Here is a 19,885-nt window from a genome sequence, read left to right on the forward strand (position 1 = left end):
TAAGCGAACTTCGAAAAAGTCGTCAACCCTTATATAAGGTATCGCCAGAACGAGAGCTTTGTCATTTTCTCTCGGAAAAGTCCGAAGACGGGATCAAGACAATCTCAACTCCAGAGAAGATTGTTGTGCTAAATCTTCAAGCTCCTATTCACAGTCACATTTATCCAACCACTGTAGTTTACTGTTAGGCCAAATACATGTCTCGCTAACCGTAAGACCAAGGGCCAGGATAATTCCGCAAAGAAGGAACGTCCTTACCCACGAGCAGAAACAAACAAGTTCACCGTATAGCAATTAAGACGTTGCGATAGTATCGAAGGCACATTTGTACTCATTTACAGTTAAACTACAAAAGGTAACCCTCAAGTGAGCCGTCCCAAGATGGGGGAATTTACAGTCAATCGAACGCTCTGGGAATTTGAGGACGCGGTGACCGAGGTTTTGCCAGTTCTTCTTCTTGCAGCACATCCATTGTGATCCAAATAACGCGTAGAGTTTGCGAAACTACAGCACGATCGATGGCTGAACCCTCCTTGACCAACTCGGGATGATTTTCTAGAATGTTTTCCGCCTCGAAAGCTTTTCCAGTAGCTTTTAGTTCCACAAGCTCGGGTAGTAGCGGTTGGTACTGTTTGGAGATATGGGCGTCTGCCTCCCAAGAACTCGCGTCCACTTTTTTCCAGTCGAGATGCGCCAGTGTTAAATAAATGGCATGGATCCAGTTTCTTCGCAGCTGTATCTCTTCGTCCATAAGTAGCCGTCCAGCGGATTGATTTTCGCAGCTATCGACTTTTTGTATCAAGGATGTGGGGCCGAGGAGGAGTTCATAACCTGCCTTGGTGGACACGATGAAAAGTTTCAATATATCTACATACCTAGAAAAGGAGTAGGAAACGTACATAAGCGGTTCATTGTTGTACAACGCGGCCCAACGTTTTTCATAAATCCCACGGCTTACCCCTTTGCCAACTGCATGCAAGCTTCTACAAATGATCTCTCGATCAGAGCCGCGACTCTATCGGGTGTTAGTGGTTCGTTGTCTTTTTCGCTTTCTTCTTTAGATGACAATGAGCGCTTGCTCCTCGTTGGCCAGCAAAGGGGGTCGCACTGGTGATACCTTGAATTTCGGTGCAAGGCGTTTCCCAACGAATGTGCCGGTTGAAAGCATCGAAGGGCCGGCCGAAAAGCCACACAGACGCCGGACCACACGAGTGCCGCTGGGACCCACAGTATAATCAGGGTTGATAGACCAGTCACTCTTTTCATGTTGGGAGAACCACTATCGAGGAAACCTTTGCAATCGACAGGAAGAAGTTAAATTTCGTCTCGGTCCGCGCCGAGCATGAAAATAACGTTAGTCGTCAACGTCCAGAAAAGGGAACCCTTATACCGGTCGGATGATCGGGCCCGGGTGGGATGGATAGGTTTGGATTGGCTTTCTCGTCGTAGCAAAAGAGCAACCCAAAGGTCCAGCAGATCAACCCTATTTCAGGTTTGGTAGAGGCCATGTCATGTGTGGTGGAGTCAGTGATAACGCGATGACGGACTTTTCCTGTTAACGCATTCCAGTTGTGCGTCACGATCCATTACAATTAGTTGATGAAACTGGAGTCATGACGCAATCATTTTAGGATCAAGCAGAATGTCCTATTGATATGTTCTGACATTGGTCCCATAAATATACTTATGTATTTTCACCCAAGACAATCCAGAGGGTTCGAGGAGGTTCCAAGTTCGTCCAGCACAAACTTTGGAAAACTACGCGGGCAAGGTGTACCTAGCAGTAATTGCATTCGCGCACGATGTTTCTGCTGACGATGTTCCATCCGGTTCGGAGAAACCAGGTATGACCACACAAATCTCATGGAACGAGTTTTGGATTTGCGATATTCCATCGATCAGATCGCTCCCTTTCTCGAAGGAACGAAAGCCAACAATCCTGTTGCCATGACATCCATGACCAGACGACGAGACACAACCGCAGCAAAGCGGAGAGCGCGCGTGGGCGATGTTGTTACCGTAGATTTGAACTTGCAAGCCGTCGATTTCGTGCCCGATTCGCTCTTTGACCGAAGCGGTAGCATTGCGTTTGTACTGGGATGGGGCAACTACTTGCCTGGTCTTCACGAACTAGTGGAAGGCTGCGCCGTTGGAGACGTCGTTCAGAATGTGCCGATTGACGCCGGCTGGGGCGATCGCCAAGACGACTTGATATTTCGGGTGCCAACGTCCAAGCTGGGCAACGTTGCGCGAACTGGTCCTCTCAAGGTCGGCACCAGCTTGCACCTACGCGGAGGAGTCGAAGTCCACGTCACGGAACTGCACGACAATGAAGTGGTACTGGATGCGAATCCCCCCATGGCGGGAGCGAGCTATTCTTGTTCCTTCACTGTGCAGAACATTGAGCCGGTACCTCAACATCGAACAGTTTATCACGCAACAAATGACGAAGAATCTAGGATCGAGGTGGCAACGTTTGCTCTAGGATGTTTCTGGGGTGCAGAATTGGCCTTCCTTCGCGTCCAAGGCGTTGTCGGGACCAAAGTCGGTTATTCGCAAGGGATTACTCGCGATCCAACCTACGAAAAAGTATGTTCCGGTGGCACTCAACATCGCGAAGCGGTCATGGTGGTCTACGACGCTAACGTCGTTTCGTACGCAACCTTACTGGGCGTGGCGATGGAAAGACTCGCCGTCACGACGTCGTCCTACGATACCTATCGCATGTTTGAACAGGACGAGGACAGTCGGCAGTACAAACACGGAGTCTACTATCACAACCCCGAGCAGCAACGTCTCGCTCACGAGTTTTCGGAATCCAGCAACAACCGATTCGGCATCGAGCTCCTGATGGCTTCCACTTTTTACGACGCGGAAGAAGATCACCAAAAGTATCTTTACAAGGGTGGCCAGAGCGCGCGCAAGGGAGCCAAGGAAACCATCCGGTGTTTCGGGTGAAACGATTTATTGACGGCTCCCATCAGATTCGATATCTCATTATACATAATGTCTCTAATAATAGAATAGAAGTTTGGAAGACCCTTCGTAGTCAGACCGCCTACCCATACTTGTGTTACTGTCAAACAATTTCACTGAACTTTGTTCATATTTTCGTATCGGGCGTTCCTTCTTAAAGTGAAAATCTTTTTGTTGTAATCTGGGACCTCACACTTGCGGTTCCATTTCAGGTTACATTGCCGATAATGCCCGCGCGTGTTTGGCCCGCGAGGTCGTCCATAATTGTTTAGCTCGTGCTCGTGCCCAATCCCGTATCGAAGTCGTTCCGGTTTCTGATCATTCCCAATCCTACGTGACGGTATATTGTAAATCGTAGTCACCGCAATCGGCTTTCCCAATAGAGGGGCCTTTTTTCATCCGTTGGAACCGGGTTGTGTCGTAGCAGTGACCGATCCTGAGATGTAGTATCGTCCTCCGCGACTTTCCTCGTCGTCGTTCGTGGAATATTTGTCGGTCGCCTGGCTACGTTTGGCACTTTTCTCCCGGTCCTCATCGATCGCTTGTTTTCCCTCTCTCGAACAGTTGAGTGTCCTTTCCCTTTTGTGTTGCTTCCCTCCCCAAATACACGTTTCTACACATTATTTTTCTCTCTCCGTTTCCACTGACACCATGGCACTGAGCGAAGATCAGAACTGGACGAAAGAGCAGCTAATGGGTGGCGGTACCGCCGAGCAACCTTCCCCGAGCAAGAAAAAGGGCAAAGGCGTCGAGGAAGACCCGATGCTGTGGGGCATTCCGGGCCATTTGACGTCGGACGAAGCCGATACGTTCGCAAAGTTTCGCGCCGAAGTTCTGAAACGGGACGGTGACTTTCGCGACACGGTGTACTGCTTTGGCGAAGAAGAAGGCGAGGTGTGGGCGCTCGGGCGTTGGTTGCGAGCGCGCAAGTTCGTCTACGACGACGTCATCGCTATGGTGCAGGAAGCGACGGAGACACGGAAAGAAGCCAAAGCCAAAGACTTTTATCCAGACCCTGTCGAAGCCCTACATGTTGATACCAGTCTCTATTTTGCACAGTACCCGCAGCTCTATTCTGGAGTGGCCAAGAATGGAGCACCGCTCTTCATCTCCAAACCGGGTATTCTTAACGTGGACGGTGTGGAATGCATTACTACCCTCGACGGAATCTTGAAATTTCATTGGTATGTCATGATGCATGACTTTGCCAATCGTCTTCGGGACCAAAAGAAGAACAATCCAGGCTTCAAACGGTACGCATACGATACTGTAGTGTGGATCCCGGATTGGATTCGCAGCGAGGTCTCACCCTCGAATCTTCCTTGGTTTTTTGCAGATTTGAATGCGTCTGCATCCTCGACTTGTCGCAACTCACTGCGTCAAAGCTAACTCGACGTGCCTTGGCCATTATCAAAGAACAGGCCGCCGTCGATGCGATTTGCTTTCCTGAAACCATGTGCAAAATGTTCATTGTCAACGCCCCTACGTTCTTCACCGCGACCTGGCGACTCATCCGGGGATGGTTGGACGCACGTACCGCGGGCAAGATTGATGTCATCTCCAGTCGCGCCACGATGGAAAAGAAGCTCTTGGACTTTGTGGACGCCGATCAATTGCCGTCGGACTATGGTGGTAAGGGACAGGATACCAACGTTACGTTGACCCAGAGCATGGCAGGCGCGGCACGGCGTCTCGTCACCAACGTCATGTATTTGCGCGGACACGGATCGGAGGTTTGTCTCATCCATGCGAACGAAGAAGCCGAAATCGAAGTCTTTACCAACTCGAGCGCGGGTGCCAAGTTTTCCGTCACGGACGCGGATGCCAAATCGCACATCGTCGACAACGTGCTCGTTCAGCACGTCGGTAGTGGTGTCGAAAGCGAGCAGCCCTCGCGGAAAGTGATTACGAGCCAGCGTATTACGGGACCCGCCAACGTCAAGGTCAAGGCCGATTCCAATGCGGGACGCTTTAGCACGCAGAACTTTCTCATTGTCTTTTCCATTTACAAAAAATGAGAACTCAGCGCGGCAGCCTACTCACTAAGAAGCGCCTAACGCTACACAACATACTCCAACTAATATAAAGATCTCTATGAAGCAACGTGACCATCACTGTAACGCAGACTATTCCCCAAAAGATCATGTTTGGTTGTTTCCACTAGTCTTTACCACGCCACATGCGCAAAGCGGCTTCGGCCCGCTCCAGCGGACCCTTTTGTAGTGGTCGTTTTCGCTGCGAGGAAGCGCAGTGTTCAGCCATCGTTTGATCCACCCGGAGCCCAGGGACGCTCATACGATCCCTCGCCGCCTCAATAGCCTTTTCGTCGGTCGGGGCGACCGCATTCATGTCCGACTCCATACTATCCACCAAATCATAAATTTCCTTCTCCTTGCTGGGATTGACGAGATGGTACAAGTCACCGACAACGTACTTGGTGATAGCCATGTTGCGGACGCGCTTTTGCAGCATGAGGATAAAGTCGTTTACTTCGCTCTTGGACTGGCCAGAAGCAACTGTCAAGAGCTCAACGATGGTATCCAAAAGACCAAACTCTCGCTCAATCACACGCTTCAGAGTGGGAGTGGATTCCGATAAGCCGTCAAAGTAATCCCTCATTGTCGTCACGTCGCCACGCATACGATGAATCGCCTTTTCGGTATTGCTAAACATCGAACCGCGTCCACCGTGATACTTGGAACGGGTCAAGAGGCACTTGAGGTAGAAATTCACCGACGCGGAGATTTGTGCTTCAATAGTCCTTTGTACCATGACTTCGTCCAAAAAGGTTTCGAGGTCTTCCATAAAGTCATCCAAGGTACGGACGATCGTCAAGGCAAGTTCGTTGTTCGTCAAAACGTCCAGCCATTCTTCGCCAAACAGTTCGTCGGCAACTTCCTCTTCAATGGGTTGGAAGCAGTATAAATGCGTCTTTTGGGCAGCATACACTGCATCCCCACTGTACAGGCCCAAAAGGGCGGCAGTTTGTTCTTCTAGCGTGGCGGTCCCTTCATTGGTCAGGTTGCACTCCTCCTTGATCTCTTCGACGAGTTCTTCGCATTTTTCACTCATACGAATAAAATCGTTCGAAGCCGCACAGCAAGTCTCCAAATCGATACAGAAACGGTCACGACACTCAATTTGCTTCTCGTACAAATTCTTGAAGATGACACCGACCGCTTGAACCAACGCTTCGGATCGTCGGGTGAGGCGCTCCCGAATAGTTCGGAGCTGCACGCCAGCCACCGAATAAACGTCCTCGCAAAGGGACGTGACCAGAAAGCCTTCGGCTGTCTGGCTCTTTTCGTGTTGCGCCCTGTGTGTCGATTAGAGAGTGAGACATGTTGTCGACGACAAAACTATCCTTATTTCCACCCACTTTATACGTACTCGTAAACGTTGTTGAGCCATTCTTCCGTCTGTTCTTTTGTTCGAAAAAGGAATTCGTCCTTGGCCAGGTCGTGTACTTCCCACAAAGTATTGTTCACCCAGGCCAAACTATCGCGAGCAAGCTCGATGTCGACTGTTTTGCTGTCGTCTCCCAATAATTTGGGCGCCTTGTCAAAATAAGTCCGCGATGAGGTAATTCCTTCCATATTGGGAAAGGTCTCTTCGATAATTTCACGAAAGGTCTCCACCCATGCTACCAAATCCAGCAATTGAGTCACGGTCAAGTCCGGTAGCTTGTGGCCTTCCGGTCCACCAATCTGTTGCAAGATGTTGTTGGAACACACGTGAGCCACACATGTCGTCCACAGAGTTTCAATGCACCAATTTGGAGGAAAACACGGCGCCATCTGTTCTTTGACCAAGCCAATTTCGGAGGTCAACTCGTTCGCTGATCTCAGGACCGCACTGAATTGTTTGTTTGACGCCTCCTTTTCCTCAGCAAGGTCGGCTGCCTGCATTGTAAGCTCTCGGAAAACATCTAATCCACGAGCCTCGAAGTCTTTGTACAGCTCTCCGAGAGCAGCAGCACGCATATCGGTGAATCGCAAGGTCTGACTGCTACCTGCTTCTTCTCCGTGGACTTGCTTGTATTCAGAACTGGCTGATTCGTAGACTTCAATGGCTTCCACCAGTGCCACCATTCCCGCGGGGTTGTTCATGGCCAAATCAAACGAGGCCGCAATACCGCTCATGATTCGTATTCGAATTTCGTCACCAAGCTCCCACACATTTTCCACGTGTTCGCCCAAAAATCGATCGACGACTTCATCTTTATGTTGCTGCAGTCCGGACTGTGCAAACACCTGTCGCCCAAACTTGTCCGGTTGCTTACGGTGACGAGAACTACGAGTACTAGCATTCTCTTCTCCACCATCCTCGAGGCGCTTCTTCATACCGGCCTCGGCTTCTACCAAAAATATTTCCAGTTCGACGTGTTCGCGGCAGACGCTGCGCAAAGAGGACCACTCGTGCGCTGTCCATTCACCGGAGTGCAGCTCTTCGCGTAAGCGCTCGCACGAGGATGGGATTTGGCTAAAAAAGTCCAGTTCGCGGAAACAACGAGCCAAGTTCCGTCGGGCATTAATGGCTTGTTTGAGCTTGGGATACTTGGCAAGCATGAACCGGTTCGCGTGTTCGACACTGTCGGTGTTGGAAACGTACGTGGACAGTTCACGGAGCCGACCAACGTCATCTTTAGTGCAAATAACGGCGTTGACCAATTCTTGTACTTCACTGCCGGTCGCGGCTACCCCGTCGTTCAGACGAGCGTTGATCAACGCCAGTTGGCGCTTGGTAGCGTTGCGGAGCTTAGCAATCTCCTTATCCATTTTGGTGCTGCCTTCAATGGGAAAGCCCATCGCTCCGACTTCGATGCCTTCGGACGTTTGTACGCTACCGTCGACGCTGGCCGTGTCCTTCCAGGAACTGCCGGTCATGCCGCCATTGACGAGGAGTTCGTCAATAAGTCCGGCATCAAAAAGCCAGGTCGAAACAATGGCGGTGGAACGTTCTTCGGCAACGCGTTCAAACTCCGTAAGGGAAAGAGCCTTGACGGCGGACGGGATATCGGGGGGATCCGGCGGCCGGCTGAAAATCGGAATGGAGGAATCGGGCATGGTCGGCGAAGACAGGCCGTTTTTGCTGTTGGCGGACAGAAAAGACGAGGAGGGCGTGCGAGGCTGCGCGTCGTCATCCATCCTGTGTTCCAGTTTTTCGTAGTACATTTTTTGCACCAAATGGTAGTCGTCGTAGGGCCAGATTGCCAAACATTTAGTCCCCACCATGATGGGTTCCATGTCGCGGTCTTGGTCCAGCAAGATTTCCTCTTGCACGGTGGACTTGAAACCAAAAAAGGACTTTTTCTTGGAGGAATCCGGGATTTCCGATCCGGTCGTTTTGGCCCTGGTTACAATTTTAGGACGAGTCCGGTCCCTCCGCTTGGACGTGGTGGATGCAACCGTGGGAGGTACATCAACGTTGGTGGGAGTCGTTGCGTCCCCGAGATCGTGATCCATTTGTTCGAGAATGGGTCGTTCTTCCGGCTCCCTGGTGGCATCTTTCGCTGCTTTGGCACGCTCCCGACGTTTCTGTACCTGCGCAAAGTCGACGTCAACGTCGAAGGGATTCACGTTGGCGTTGGCGGCGGTGTCCACGTCCGCATCGCTCGACACGGGGCCCGACGTGGTCTGGGAACGCCGCAAATGCTTCGACATTGTAGTGGTTCCCAGCGCACGCGTACAAATCCACCCACTTTCGTTGTCTCCCTCTCGACGCAATGCAGTCGATAGCTGGTTAGCAGGGTGGGTAGCTGGTTAGCGGGTTGGGTGACAGGAGATTCTAATGACCGTACGGAGTCGACAGAGATAACGTCGCTGCTTTTGGACAATTTCTACTATCGAGGGACGAAGACCTTTTTCATTGCTGTGAATAGAGTGCATTTTGATACCATACCAGAACGGGTGCTGCCGACCCAATTGGGAAAAGTAGGGGTGGGTTTGAGACGTTTGGAATCCTCCCAATTCTGGGGTTCACGGAGGAATGCGGAATCAGAACAAATATACATATATCTAGCGATTAATAACGCTCCCATAACGACAAACGACCCGAGCGACACGAAACGACACTTCCAGCGATAGTACCGGAGGTCGCTTTCTCTAGCTCTATCATGGCTACGTTGTTTCGATTTGAACCATTCCTCGTTCTCTCTGACAAGTGACGGTGATTTGCATTCTCGACAGTCTTTCTACAAACATAAACGAAACGCCCCGGTATGAAACGAACCAAGGTCCCTCCCGTAATCCGTTGTCGGACGCCTGGAGCGGACGACACGGACGACCACGACGACCCTCCGGCCCAACAAAAACCTTGGAAGATGCTGCCCCCACTTCGCGGCACGGTGTCGAAACGTCCCAACGCCACCGGACCCCCGTCGCCGTTGGCCACGAAAGTGGCTCGCGAAGATTGCGGAGATTCCGTAGCGCGGGTTACCATTCTTCCCGGATCGCTCGGGATCCCCGTATTTGGGGGACGGAAGTATTCGGTGGCACCACCGAGCTCACCGCCGCCGTCGCTCCAACGGATATGTTCCATGGTATGGACGGGCCCCGCGCAAGCGGGGAAAACAACCTTGTTGCGATCGTTTGTCCAACGAAAGTATTACCAGGCGTCCGAAAACTCCGTCCGTGTACAGTCTGACATCGATCACGAGCCCTGGGAGCTCGATTATTTTCGCAAGGATTATTCCTTTCAAACAAAGTCGGTCCAAGAGGCTGGTTCTCTCGACGTCATATCGATTCGGCTTCAGTGTTACGATTTATCTACTCCCTCGGATGTCGATCTCGACACGGAAATCCTTACCGGATTCGCAACGAGCGATTCTGAAGAAAGCGGAATACGTCTTCTTAACCGTGTCGAGCCTGGACCCCGACTTGGACGGCACCATTCGAGACTGGACGACATGGTTACATTGGCAAATATCATCCTCGGCTTCGTTGCAATCCGACAACACGCCAAAAATGGTGCTTTTGTTGACGCAAGCTGATCTGTTGCCGACACGGTACACATCCCCGTTTTCGTTGATACAGCTCGGTTCCCGCGTCGAGCAAATGTTTCAAAGCCCCCACCACGCCCAACTCCACTCCTACCATTTTTGTACCGCAACATTGGGCGATACAACCTGGGAATCTGTGGATGACATTGTGCGTCACGTGCTGGATGAGGATACACCACGGACGGCCAAATTGTTTATGCATACACCGGAACGACTCTTGCCCGAGAAGACTCCGGTAACACCTGGCGATACGATTGACACTGTAGATCAAACGGCCGACGACTCCTCCTCCGCAACTTAAACACTAATCAAGTACATGTAAACTAAAATTTTATATCTTTCTAATCAAAGAAAGCAACGGTAGATGCCGGGCTACTAGTGCCCTCAACGAGAAAACCGTAGGAACTTCGGGAAGCACGGCGACGACGGTACACCACAGCTCCGACAACCAAAGCCAAAAAGGCACCAACCACAGCAATGGAGGCACCTTGGGTATAAGAACTTTGAGAGGGGACCATGGGCTCATCCCGGGCACCAATAGACGCGGCAACACCGGCGCTAGAAGTCGGGCTGGCCATCGCAGCCTCCGAAGCCCCAATCACCAGCAACTTCGGCGCGACGGAATTGATCTGTATCGTTGAGAGAGAAGGCGGCAAAGTGGGGGGCAAGCCATAGTCCAAACTGAACGCCCGTGGCATACTCATAGACATAGAAGGAACGCTGAAACTGGAAAACGCATCCGACTCGGCAAGTTCGCGAAAGGCCCTGCACGCAGAAAATCAGAAAAGGTTCCGTGAGTTTATTTCCTCTCAGAGTAAAATTGTGATTACTAGTCGTTCCGTGCTTCATTTGGTGTCAGCTGTGGCTGTTGAACGGATCACGTACATTTCTATATCGTTGGCAGGAGCCTCTTTCACAGCCGTCACGCGGCGGCCAAACTCCATTGAAGTTACACGATTTCCGGTAGCAGGAGTCTGGGCATGCTCAATACGGAGGAGTGTGCGCCGATCAGCCGAGACTTGTCCCAGCAAGAGAACGACGACGACGCTCCAAGAGGCTCCCCAGCGAGCAGCGTTTAAAAGACGGACCATTGTTGAATTGTTTTGTGCGGACGATTCTCGGCAAGTCGGAGAACTTTTTTGTGAGAGCTTCTGATCCTGGAGTGGACGGGGACCGCACTGCGAAGGTGAGCGGTATAGACCATGCCGCGCACTGTGTATGTCCTGGATCGTGGCAAGGAATGCTCTGGAGAGTCGTCCAACGGTGTCTGCACCTCCAGTAGAGAAATAGCTCGCAGCAAAGTATTGGACCGACGCTGCTTTTCAAGTACTAAAGGAAACTATTTTGGAATCCTCGTTTGTTTGTAACGGGTATGAAATTTGACCCGTCTAAATGAGAATCTTCCTAAAAGGATGGAAACAGTATCAGTACCAATGACACCTTGGGAGAGCTTCGCACCACCCTCTTAGTCGATAAAGTATTGAGAGGTCGTCGCTAACCATACGGAAGAGAAAAGCAGCTAGAAAAACGGAGATACTGTAGCGTGGAATAAAACGGCCACCTTACTATTGATGGAACTAAAATTCTGTGACAACCAACGGTCGTTCAAACTAGCGCGTAAAATTATTCGGTATGTGTTTACATGCCATTCTTACGCTGGATCCAGGCGGCGACGTGGGTTCCCCAGGCCAACGGACCTCCGAAGGATCCAGCGACATAGTACCACTTGACCCAGCTACCATTTTCGACGGCCCCCGGCACCTGCACGAGAACGTTGCTCATGGCAATTGAATAAGCGCATCCGCCGAGGAAGACAAGGGAGAGCATACCCAAAAGGCCCGAAGGCATCTTGGACATGATGGGTCCCAGGACCTTGGACGGCGGGTATTCACCCTCCCAGTACGTATCTTCCGCCATGTTCAACGCGAAAGCCGAAGTTTCCTTGGCGACAAAGGTAGCCGGGGTTCGAATTTGAGAAGCAGGGACAAAAGCCTGGGCCATTGCGACCACCAAGGCAACGACGAAGAAGCTAAGTTTGGACATGATATGCTTTATTTGTAGTAAAAGACTCTGCATTCAAGAGACAAAAGTGTGAGATATCCGTTAACGTTGAATGAAAATTGGCAGGGCGGCGTCTAACGAGGTATCCATATTTTGCAATGTAAAGCGCAACTGCCGAAGTAAATGGCCCTGAAATCCGAAATTTGTGCGATCTCGAATCCAATCCAATGATTCTCACTCGAATAGCTTCCGCTACTACCGAAACAACTTTGTACACAGGCACCTAGTTGTATCTTCCTCCCTTTCGTTTCCAACACCATCGTCGTACCTTTCGATCCGAGTATAGACTCACGAAGCGCCGCCGACGCTGCGGCAGCACATCTCTAGCGTGAGGGTATCCCCAGGACTTGAAGCCTCAAGATCGGGCCGAACCGGGTGACGTCAAGTGACATGTTTGGATTCCCGTGAACGATTATGATTCACCTTAGGGACGTAAACTTTAGAATCGGCCATATTTACGTTTGCCATACTCGGCGTCTGCACTTTTAAGGTATTGTAAGATTGATATCCATTTGTCGGCGTCTGTACTGTAGAAGATTCAAGGTTCGTGTTGCAAAAATTGGGCTTTCCTAATCCGAACGATATCGAAGAGAGTTCGTCGTAGTTCTCTCCGAGAAATCACACCATCTGGATCAATGTAGGACTAGCTAGCTACTTCTTGCCAACGCAACGGCAACACGTCCCACTTCTTCAATCTTCTCCGCACGACAGAAGAACCCGTTTCTCGCCGCTGGGAAAAAGCGATCCAAACCCTCCGATCACGAATGCTTTCTGACAGTGAGAGGAAGAAACACAAAACACGTAAATTGAGTCTGCCGAAGCTTACCATGGCACCTGAAATAAAAGATAACGCAAGACTCATCGATTCTCCACATGGAGATCTACAGATCTCTCCGAACGGATCGTTCGATATACCAGACGGATACGGTCTATTCATTCAACTAGCGGCAACGTCCGAAAGAGTCTTTTTGGAAACGGAACCGGATTGCCATTTTCCAAAAATACATCCCAACTGCTACGCCCCCGAAGCGCTGCGAGACTTGTACCTCTTAAAAGGCGGCGGCAGTGGTACGGCCGTTTTTCACGGCTGGCATCCCAAGTTGGGTTCCATTGTGATGAAACATGGAGGCGCCAAGGACACCCGAGAAGTCTTCTCCTTGGCGGAAATTCGCCGAGAGCTTGAAGCCCGCGGTGGAACGGAAGAAACGATTGACGTTGCCGGAGTCTCGGCCGACGCAATGCGACGTAGGATACCAGAATTCGTAGGAGTGTACATTTCGAAACATCACGTGCGGAATCGTGCCAGAGAACTATGGAGCACTCTACGAGAAACCTCTTTACACAATCTCTTGTCGCTCAACACGGTCGCTGATGAGGAAATGGATCTCGACGATTCCTTGAATGAACACGACCGTCGCAAACGACGAGATTCGATCACGGAACGTTTGGATGCTGTTAAGGAAAAACGCGAATTTCGAGTCTGTCGAGGCGAAGATACTGGGTTCGAAGTGCTGTTCAGGCGCGTACTTTTGCACATTCCAGCTTTTGATGCTGATGGAGTAATTACCGATGGATTGCGCTTTTTGTACGAATTGGCTGACCAGCTGGCAACTGAACAAGAACGGCAGTACTGGAAAGTTACCCTGTGTCAGAAGACAATTGGTGGTGCGAACGCTGAGAATGGTGCATCAGTTTTGACACGAGGCGGTCTCAAGGGGAGCCTGCAGCAGAAGTTAATTCAAGAGTTTTCGCAAGTTATGCAGGATTTGCAGAATTTGACATTGCCGAACGAGCGTAGTGGTGTCGAGGCGGTTCGAGTCGAGGTAGATTCTCTCCGTGTGAGCCGCGATATTTTGACTGTCTCCAAAATGGCAGATAGCTTTTGTGGTTCCGCGATACTCAAAAATTTTAAGCCGAACGGTGGACGGTTCTTCAAGTTGAGAGAGATGGGCTCGCTTTTCCGAAACAGCAAGGAGCTTCTACTCGCCCCCGGCGAAGCAAAACCTGCCAAATATCTGGGTATGATTTTAGAGCGTGGTTCCAAACTTTCCTGCGTTTTTCATGAAGTTTTCGCCGTCCACTCGGCCCTGGATGCAATGGAAGGTAGCTGGTTGGATGTTCTAGAGCATGCAACGTCTCTGACACAAAAGTCGGCAACGGACCGTATCTGGACATGCGGCCTGACGGATGCCGGTTTGCACAATACGTTCCTATCCGAAGAACGCGGACTGGAACTTTTTGATTTAGGCGAGCCTCAGCTTGTCCCGCAACCGGCATTTCTCACCAAATTCCTCATGTCCTTTTTTCACACACTGGGTATGCAGGAAGGCGACGACGGGAAATGGGTGCGACGATTTGTAGTTGCGAGTGGCAAACTGAGCCTGACGGAGGATACGAGGGCCTTGCTTCCATACATATACAAAGCGTTCGAAGAAAACATGGACCACTTCATCTATAACATCTTTGGAGGTGACGAGAATGTGCGATCGCTGCTTCACAAGTACGTGGTGCTGCAGCTTCTTTCCGATGCTGCCTTTTGCCTTGCTCGATGGGAAAGAAAGGGCGGTGGTAAGGAGCGGATCCGCAATACTGGTTCGCTGCATAAATGGCTCTGGAGAAGTTTGTGGGACATTTACATTGCCTCGGATGTGCACCACCGGCTCATTCTAAAGGCAAACATTCATAAGTAGTAGTCTGGGTATTAGGTTTTACTAGTTCTTCATTAGATTCTCCTTACCAAACGGCTTATGCGCATCTACAGCCCGCAGTGGTCCACTGAGGGTAGGAAGGATTCTAACGGGCTCGACACCCTTCCCAGCAGGCCACCAGCATTTGTCTGTCGTTCACTCTCCAGTACTTCCTGGTCCAAAATATCCCTGCGCGAACAGTAAGGAACGGACGAGATAAGTATTGAGTGTCGAACTGTACCCTCCTTTTGCTATCTAACATCTTCCTTTTCTTGGACTCGTTCCAAGAGATTTTCGGGTAGAATCTGCGTATCGTAGATCTCGTGCGCCATGGCGGGGTCGCTTTCTAATACATCAAGCATGGCGTCTACCACCGCAGTGGATAGATTGTTGGGTAAAACTACGGATTTGACGTAGTCCGGCTGCAAGTGCTTGGCGGCGAAGATGGATGATCCGGTCCAACAATCACCCGCCGGCCCGACGTGCAAATACAGTCTTTTATCACCGGTTACGTCCTTGGACAACAACAACGACGACGCGGATGATGTATAGAGCCGGGATTCCGTAAGATTCCATATATTCCCAGTCCGCGACCAGCCGGTGCATGCTCTAGTTCGAGAAGCAGCCGAGAGCGAGCGCCTGGTGAGCGGCAGCATCGCGCCCCAAAGGAACGATCGAACTATTGATAGCACCCAACAAAGTCACTGAGCGAAAGCCTCCGTGACAACGTTTTTGAAAAGAGAGTTTACGAACAGCAATATCTGCTTTTCGGTTTGACATTATTGCTTTGGGTCGTCTCCGGTTGCTCCCGCTCCTCGTCCATCGTAACATCGTGAATCCTGAACACGCACAGAGCACTGTCTTCAAGTGATTTTTGCGTTCTCGACTTATAAGCAAGTATGTCGTGTATTGTATCGCAGACGACATGTTTACTGTTAACTATCATTCACGGGTCTTTGTTCGTCAGGGCCAAACCGTGGTACCATACACGAGAGCATTCGCAAGAGAAACCTCTCATTCCCGTGCCAATCCGGCAACCCCGACTATCTTCCAAAGCTGTATCATGACCATGGGTCCAACTGTAGCAACGACGTCACCCATTGCCTACGATATCTCAAACGAGTCTAGGAAAATCCTACGGATCTGAGTTGCAGCCATGTCGCTGCTATTTTCTCCAGGCACAAACAGCGCGGCCCGAACGACTCGAGTGCTGAAAGGTCCGACGCCGACTCCATCGACGAAGTCTCACGTGGCGCTGTCTTCTTCCGAACCAACGGCCGTGCATGTTCCTTCGGAAGTGCCATCCCACATTTCGACCATTGACACCCAGTGGCAACACCTGTATGTTCTACCCGTGCTGCTCCTGGAATTCCTCGCGGTTGCCTTGACCCGAGCAGTGCTACCTTCGCTCCTCCTCCAACAGTACGGTTCTTCCGTGTACCTGGTGATGGGCATCGCCGATTGCGTGCGCGGTCTTTTGGCCTTTTGTGCCTGTCCAATATTCGGCAAGCTTTCGGACTTGATTGGACGAAGAATATGCCTATTTGTGACGGTAATGGGAACGTGTGCCCCAGTTTGCTCCCTGGCATTTTTTTCTTGGAAGGAAACGATTCCTTCTGCGACCGAATGGGATGGGCCTCTGCAAGGAGCGTCAGTAGATACAGCCAGCGAAATCGATGACCCCTGGTCCATGTTGGGTGGAAACGAACTCTCAGGAGAGCAACGCGATGCCGTGCACCCGTACGCCGTAACCGTATTCATTGTATTGCTGTCGCTTTCCGGGATCTTCTCGTCCACCTTTACTCTCGTCTTTGCCTACATATCCGATACCGTCCGACAGCAAGACGAACGCGTGTCAGCGTACGGACTCGCGCTCGCCACCTTTGGCCTCAGCTTTACAATCGGACCCATGGCGGGCGGCTACTTGGCACAAACCAACAAGCAGTACGTCTTTCTTTCGTCTCTTATTCTCACTATTGTGGACCTTGCCTATATCTATTTTATCCTTCCCGAATCACGGATACAGCAAGACGGTTCCACCTTCGACTCTCTTAACAAAAGCAGCATCTCACTCATGACTCTGGATCACAACTTTTCCTGGAATCCCTGGGACACTCTCAAACTCATCACGGCTGATCCATTTCTGCGCAAGGTCGGCCAAGTTGCCTTTCTTTACTATACCGGACTCTGGGCGCTCATCAGTACGCTGTCGGTGTATGCCGTCCGGCGTTTCCATTTGAACCCGGAACGACTCGGCGAACTCATGTCAGCGTTGGGGCTGTGCACGATGGTTGCGGAGGCCGTCTTGGTTCGTGTCATGGTTCCGCTTTTAGGGGAGAAGAAAGCCACGAAAGTTGGTCTTGTTTCATTCGCACTGCAGTGTGTTGTGTTGGGGTTTGCCTATGAGGGATGGCATCTGTTTGTCTGCGCAGGCTTTTCCCTGCTCGGTAATTTAGTGTACCCCAGTTTGACGTCGCTTGTCAGTGGCAGCGTTGAACCCGATGCTGTGGGAGAAGCACTCGGAGCCGTCAACGGAATAAAAGCGTTAACCGAAGGCATTGGCCCTTTGGTGTTCGGAAGTCTCATGACAATATCGGAAAACTCGGCTTTACCGGGATGGCCGTACCTAATTGCAGCGCTGCTCGTCGTGGCTGCGTATCAAGCCGCCGATCAGTTGCCTGACCCCGAAGAGGACGATTACATCCACGAGCTAGAACGGAAAAAACGACGTGCGCCGAACGGGATATTCATGAGAAACCCAGATGCCAGCAGAGACGACAGTGAGGAGGAACTGGAAGGGCTTCTGTCAGAAATTGAGGATAGCGACATTGATGGGACGGGCTATCCAGCAGAGGACCCTTCCGACGACGAAGACAGATCTCGATTGCCTCACACGTTTGCTTCGCTGATTCAGTTATCTCCGCTTCGAAGTGCAAAAAGCCCGTGAGCTTGCTATCTTCGTTCCTCACTTACAATTGGACGTAGTTCGTGCAAAAGGAAAAACATAATATCGAGAAGCTGAAGAAGAAGCTGTATGCAATTTGTTCAAGCTGTTTTAAAATAGGCGCCTCTCTCTAGAGAGCGTAGAGTGGGACACTTTGTCACGTAGTTTTTACAATATGATGTGCTCCTAATATAAATCGCCCGCAGTCAACCATACTTACAGTTTGACATTCGTATCTCCGTTGGTGCACGCCACCCAGCCATGAAGGCTTCGAAAATCTGAGTCGTGTTTTTCTTCAGTACCGTCGTGAGTACGAAAAAAAAGTGAAAATTTCAGATCCGACACACCCCAGGTTTTTCCGTGTTTGGCCGAACATTACCCGAACTTTCGAACAGAGCTAGTTTGTAGAGTGTATGATCTCATCGCGGTAACCTAGTACAAATACTCAACCTCATGATGAACATTTTATACTTTAAGATATAGAATAAAATGACGGAAAAAGCAGCATAGATCAAAGCCCATTATCGTTTTCCAAACGCCGCTTCAAAAGCTTGATACGAGGTCCAAGCGACGAATTGGACCTTTTAGACTGCTTCGAAGATTCTTCGTCTCCCGATACGCTCGCCGTAATATTCATGGAAGAGTCGGGTGATCGAGTCATTAACAGTAAGTCACAATTGTTATCCATTCCTGGGGTCGTGCTCGCAGCGGCACGGGCTAGCGCATCCAAACTTGTTCGGCGCTTCTTCGTTGGAGAGTTTAGCTCAGGCTGGGCGGTTTCGACTAGCACCAGGCCGGGTCCACAGCCTTCCTCAGTTTTTTCTTCGGCGCCCTTAATGGGACTGCCGTTGCGCAAGTCAGGTGCGCCTTCTCGAAGAGCTTGCGAAGTCTTTTCGCGGGCCTTGGTGTTGCCAACATCTACCCAGACGTTGTCTCCGGTACCTTTCTTGATGAAACGCCCGCCGAGCTGGCGAACCGTGTACACGATACTCTCGGCAATGCGAGGCTTGTTTCGACGCTTGGCAGATATATAGGCCGGCTGGCAGGCCTTGACGAGGTGACGGTAAAACACGTTTCCCGAATGATGGTTGGTTTCCCCGCCTCGTCCCAACAGCACATCGTTCAGTAATACCTTCTCGATTGGATCAGTTGGGGACTTGATTAATGAAGAAGTTGACCTTTCGGCTAATCCCATTACTGACATGAGGTTATCCATCGCACTCTGAGCAACAGCGATGGAGGATTCCGACAGTTCGGTCGGCGAAGAAGCGTCTGGAGTGCGGCCACCTTCAGATGAGGAATTTTGTGGTTGAGGCGTCGGCAATACTGGTGCGTGAAAGGTAAAGCCGTGTGGAGAAGCAAATTGCGAAAAATCAGTAGATACAATTCGCGAAGCTGGCATAAACGCCGACCGCGAAGGCAGAGTGGGAGGCTGGCTTCCGAAAGAAGATAGGTGCGATGGTCCTTCAATGGCGCCATCCTGTGGCGATACGGCACCACGGCTTACAGTGTCTTCGCGTGCGCTTGCGCGCTCAAGCTGAGCTACAGCAAGAGCAATAGATTCAAGTCCTGCCATGGTTTGTGATTGATGAGCGAAAACAAGAGCGAACCAATGAATGGCATCAATCGGGAAGTTATCCTACGACTAACTGAAAAGAGTAAATAGCGTCGGCTCAACTCTAGTACGAGCGAAATCGAATTTTGATATGTGGGACTGCGACGAATAGGTATTGCTTTTCCTGCCACGAATCGTGTGAGCGGCAAAGCAAGACAGATTCCGTGAGGTCGACGCAGCTTGACGCTTCGCTGGCACGATTGTCTCTAGAGGAAATTTAGCCATTAATTTCGCACATGACTGAACTCCTTCGATCAATCCCACATGACGTCGAAGTTTCCGATGCTGGAAAGAGATAACCACACCGAGTTTACTGTTCAAAAAAGAAGGAAACTACCGTATTGAGCAGTACCATTGGACGGGCCAAGAGACACCCATATAGTTACTGCTATACATTCCTAATGCAAAGAAGGCAAAACAACCAATTTTCGGTATCCGACTCTTATGCTGACTTCGACAAGCAAAACAGCGTTGACGTAGTGAATGGAGCTGTTTTGACGAAGGATGTCTGAAGATGGTGGACGTCGTATTGGACGAGACTATCGTGTTAGGTATTTGCCAAGAAGCCAATCAATCACTGATTGGCCGGGCCTATTTGCTGG

General features: G+C 50.7%; 10 protein-coding genes across 10 annotated transcripts; 5 read left to right on the forward strand and 5 right to left on the reverse strand.

The window, feature by feature from the left end:
• Positions 1-312: 312 nt before the first annotated feature.
• PHATRDRAFT_42503 (predicted protein) lies at positions 313-1,266 on the reverse strand (the record flags this gene model as incomplete). The annotated part of the gene is made up of 2 exons (XM_002177010.1): positions 313-875; positions 959-1,266. 2 exons carry the CDS (start codon positions 1,264-1,266, stop codon positions 398-400), a joined length of 786 nt encoding a protein of 261 aa, XP_002177046.1. The 3' UTR covers positions 313-397.
• A 1,197-nt stretch (positions 1,267-2,463) lies between these two features.
• PHATRDRAFT_8683 (predicted protein) lies at positions 2,464-2,958 on the forward strand (the record flags this gene model as incomplete). The annotated part of the gene is made up of 1 exon (XM_002176515.1): positions 2,464-2,958. A coding segment is annotated over one exon (495 nt), but the record flags the coding sequence as incomplete, so codon positions are not given.
• A 552-nt stretch (positions 2,959-3,510) lies between these two features.
• On the forward strand, positions 3,511-4,994 carry PHATRDRAFT_42504 (predicted protein; the record flags this gene model as incomplete). The annotated part of the gene is made up of 2 exons (XM_002176516.1): positions 3,511-4,229; positions 4,250-4,994. The coding sequence occupies exons 1-2, from the start codon at positions 3,628-3,630 to the stop codon at positions 4,992-4,994; spliced, it is 1,347 nt and encodes a 448-aa protein (XP_002176552.1). The 5' UTR covers positions 3,511-3,627.
• Positions 4,995-5,072: 78 nt separating this feature from the next.
• On the reverse strand, positions 5,073-8,864 carry PHATRDRAFT_42505 (predicted protein; the record flags this gene model as incomplete). Its single annotated transcript, XM_002177011.1, has 3 exons — positions 5,073-6,292; positions 6,367-8,714; positions 8,772-8,864. 3 exons carry the CDS (start codon positions 8,862-8,864, stop codon positions 5,137-5,139), a joined length of 3,597 nt encoding a protein of 1,198 aa, XP_002177047.1. The 3' UTR covers positions 5,073-5,136.
• Positions 8,865-9,196: 332 nt separating this feature from the next.
• PHATRDRAFT_31508 (predicted protein) lies at positions 9,197-10,277 on the forward strand (the record flags this gene model as incomplete). Its single annotated transcript, XM_002176517.1, has 2 exons — positions 9,197-9,681; positions 9,731-10,277. The coding sequence occupies 2 exons, from the start codon at positions 9,197-9,199 to the stop codon at positions 10,275-10,277; spliced, it is 1,032 nt and encodes a 343-aa protein (XP_002176553.1).
• A 40-nt stretch (positions 10,278-10,317) lies between these two features.
• On the reverse strand, positions 10,318-12,048 carry PHATRDRAFT_42506 (predicted protein; the record flags this gene model as incomplete). Its single annotated transcript, XM_002177012.1, has 3 exons — positions 11,632-12,048; positions 10,862-11,243; positions 10,318-10,741 (listed from the first exon to the last, which is right to left on the reverse strand). Exons 1-3 carry the CDS (start codon positions 12,017-12,019, stop codon positions 10,318-10,320), a joined length of 1,194 nt encoding a protein of 397 aa, XP_002177048.1. The 5' UTR covers positions 12,020-12,048.
• Positions 12,049-12,676: 628 nt separating this feature from the next.
• On the forward strand, positions 12,677-14,727 carry PHATRDRAFT_42507 (predicted protein; the record flags this gene model as incomplete). Its single annotated transcript, XM_002176518.1, has 1 exon — positions 12,677-14,727. The coding sequence occupies exon 1, from the start codon at positions 12,802-12,804 to the stop codon at positions 14,725-14,727; it is 1,926 nt and encodes a 641-aa protein (XP_002176554.1). The 5' UTR covers positions 12,677-12,801.
• A 248-nt stretch (positions 14,728-14,975) lies between these two features.
• PHATRDRAFT_31511 (predicted protein) lies at positions 14,976-15,380 on the reverse strand (the record flags this gene model as incomplete). The annotated part of the gene is made up of 1 exon (XM_002177013.1): positions 14,976-15,380. One exon carries the CDS (start codon positions 15,378-15,380, stop codon positions 14,976-14,978), a length of 405 nt encoding a protein of 134 aa, XP_002177049.1.
• A 686-nt stretch (positions 15,381-16,066) lies between these two features.
• Positions 16,067-17,311, forward strand: PHATRDRAFT_1598 (transporter, major facilitator superfamily and tetracycline resistance protein; the record flags this gene model as incomplete). Its single annotated transcript, XM_002176519.1, has 2 exons — positions 16,067-16,297; positions 16,445-17,311. Coding segments are annotated over 2 exons (1,098 nt in total), but the record flags the coding sequence as incomplete, so codon positions are not given.
• Positions 17,312-18,179: 868 nt separating this feature from the next.
• On the reverse strand, positions 18,180-19,357 carry PHATRDRAFT_42510 (predicted protein; the record flags this gene model as incomplete). Its single annotated transcript, XM_002177014.1, has 1 exon — positions 18,180-19,357. Exon 1 carries the CDS (start codon positions 19,242-19,244, stop codon positions 18,180-18,182), a length of 1,065 nt encoding a protein of 354 aa, XP_002177050.1. The 5' UTR covers positions 19,245-19,357.
• Positions 19,358-19,885: the final 528 nt, after the last annotated feature.

Source organism: Phaeodactylum tricornutum, chromosome 1, assembly GCF_000150955.2.
Source record: "Phaeodactylum tricornutum CCAP 1055/1 chromosome 1, whole genome shotgun sequence".
NCBI lineage: Eukaryota > Bacillariophyta > Bacillariophyceae > Surirellales > Neidiaceae > Phaeodactylum > Phaeodactylum tricornutum.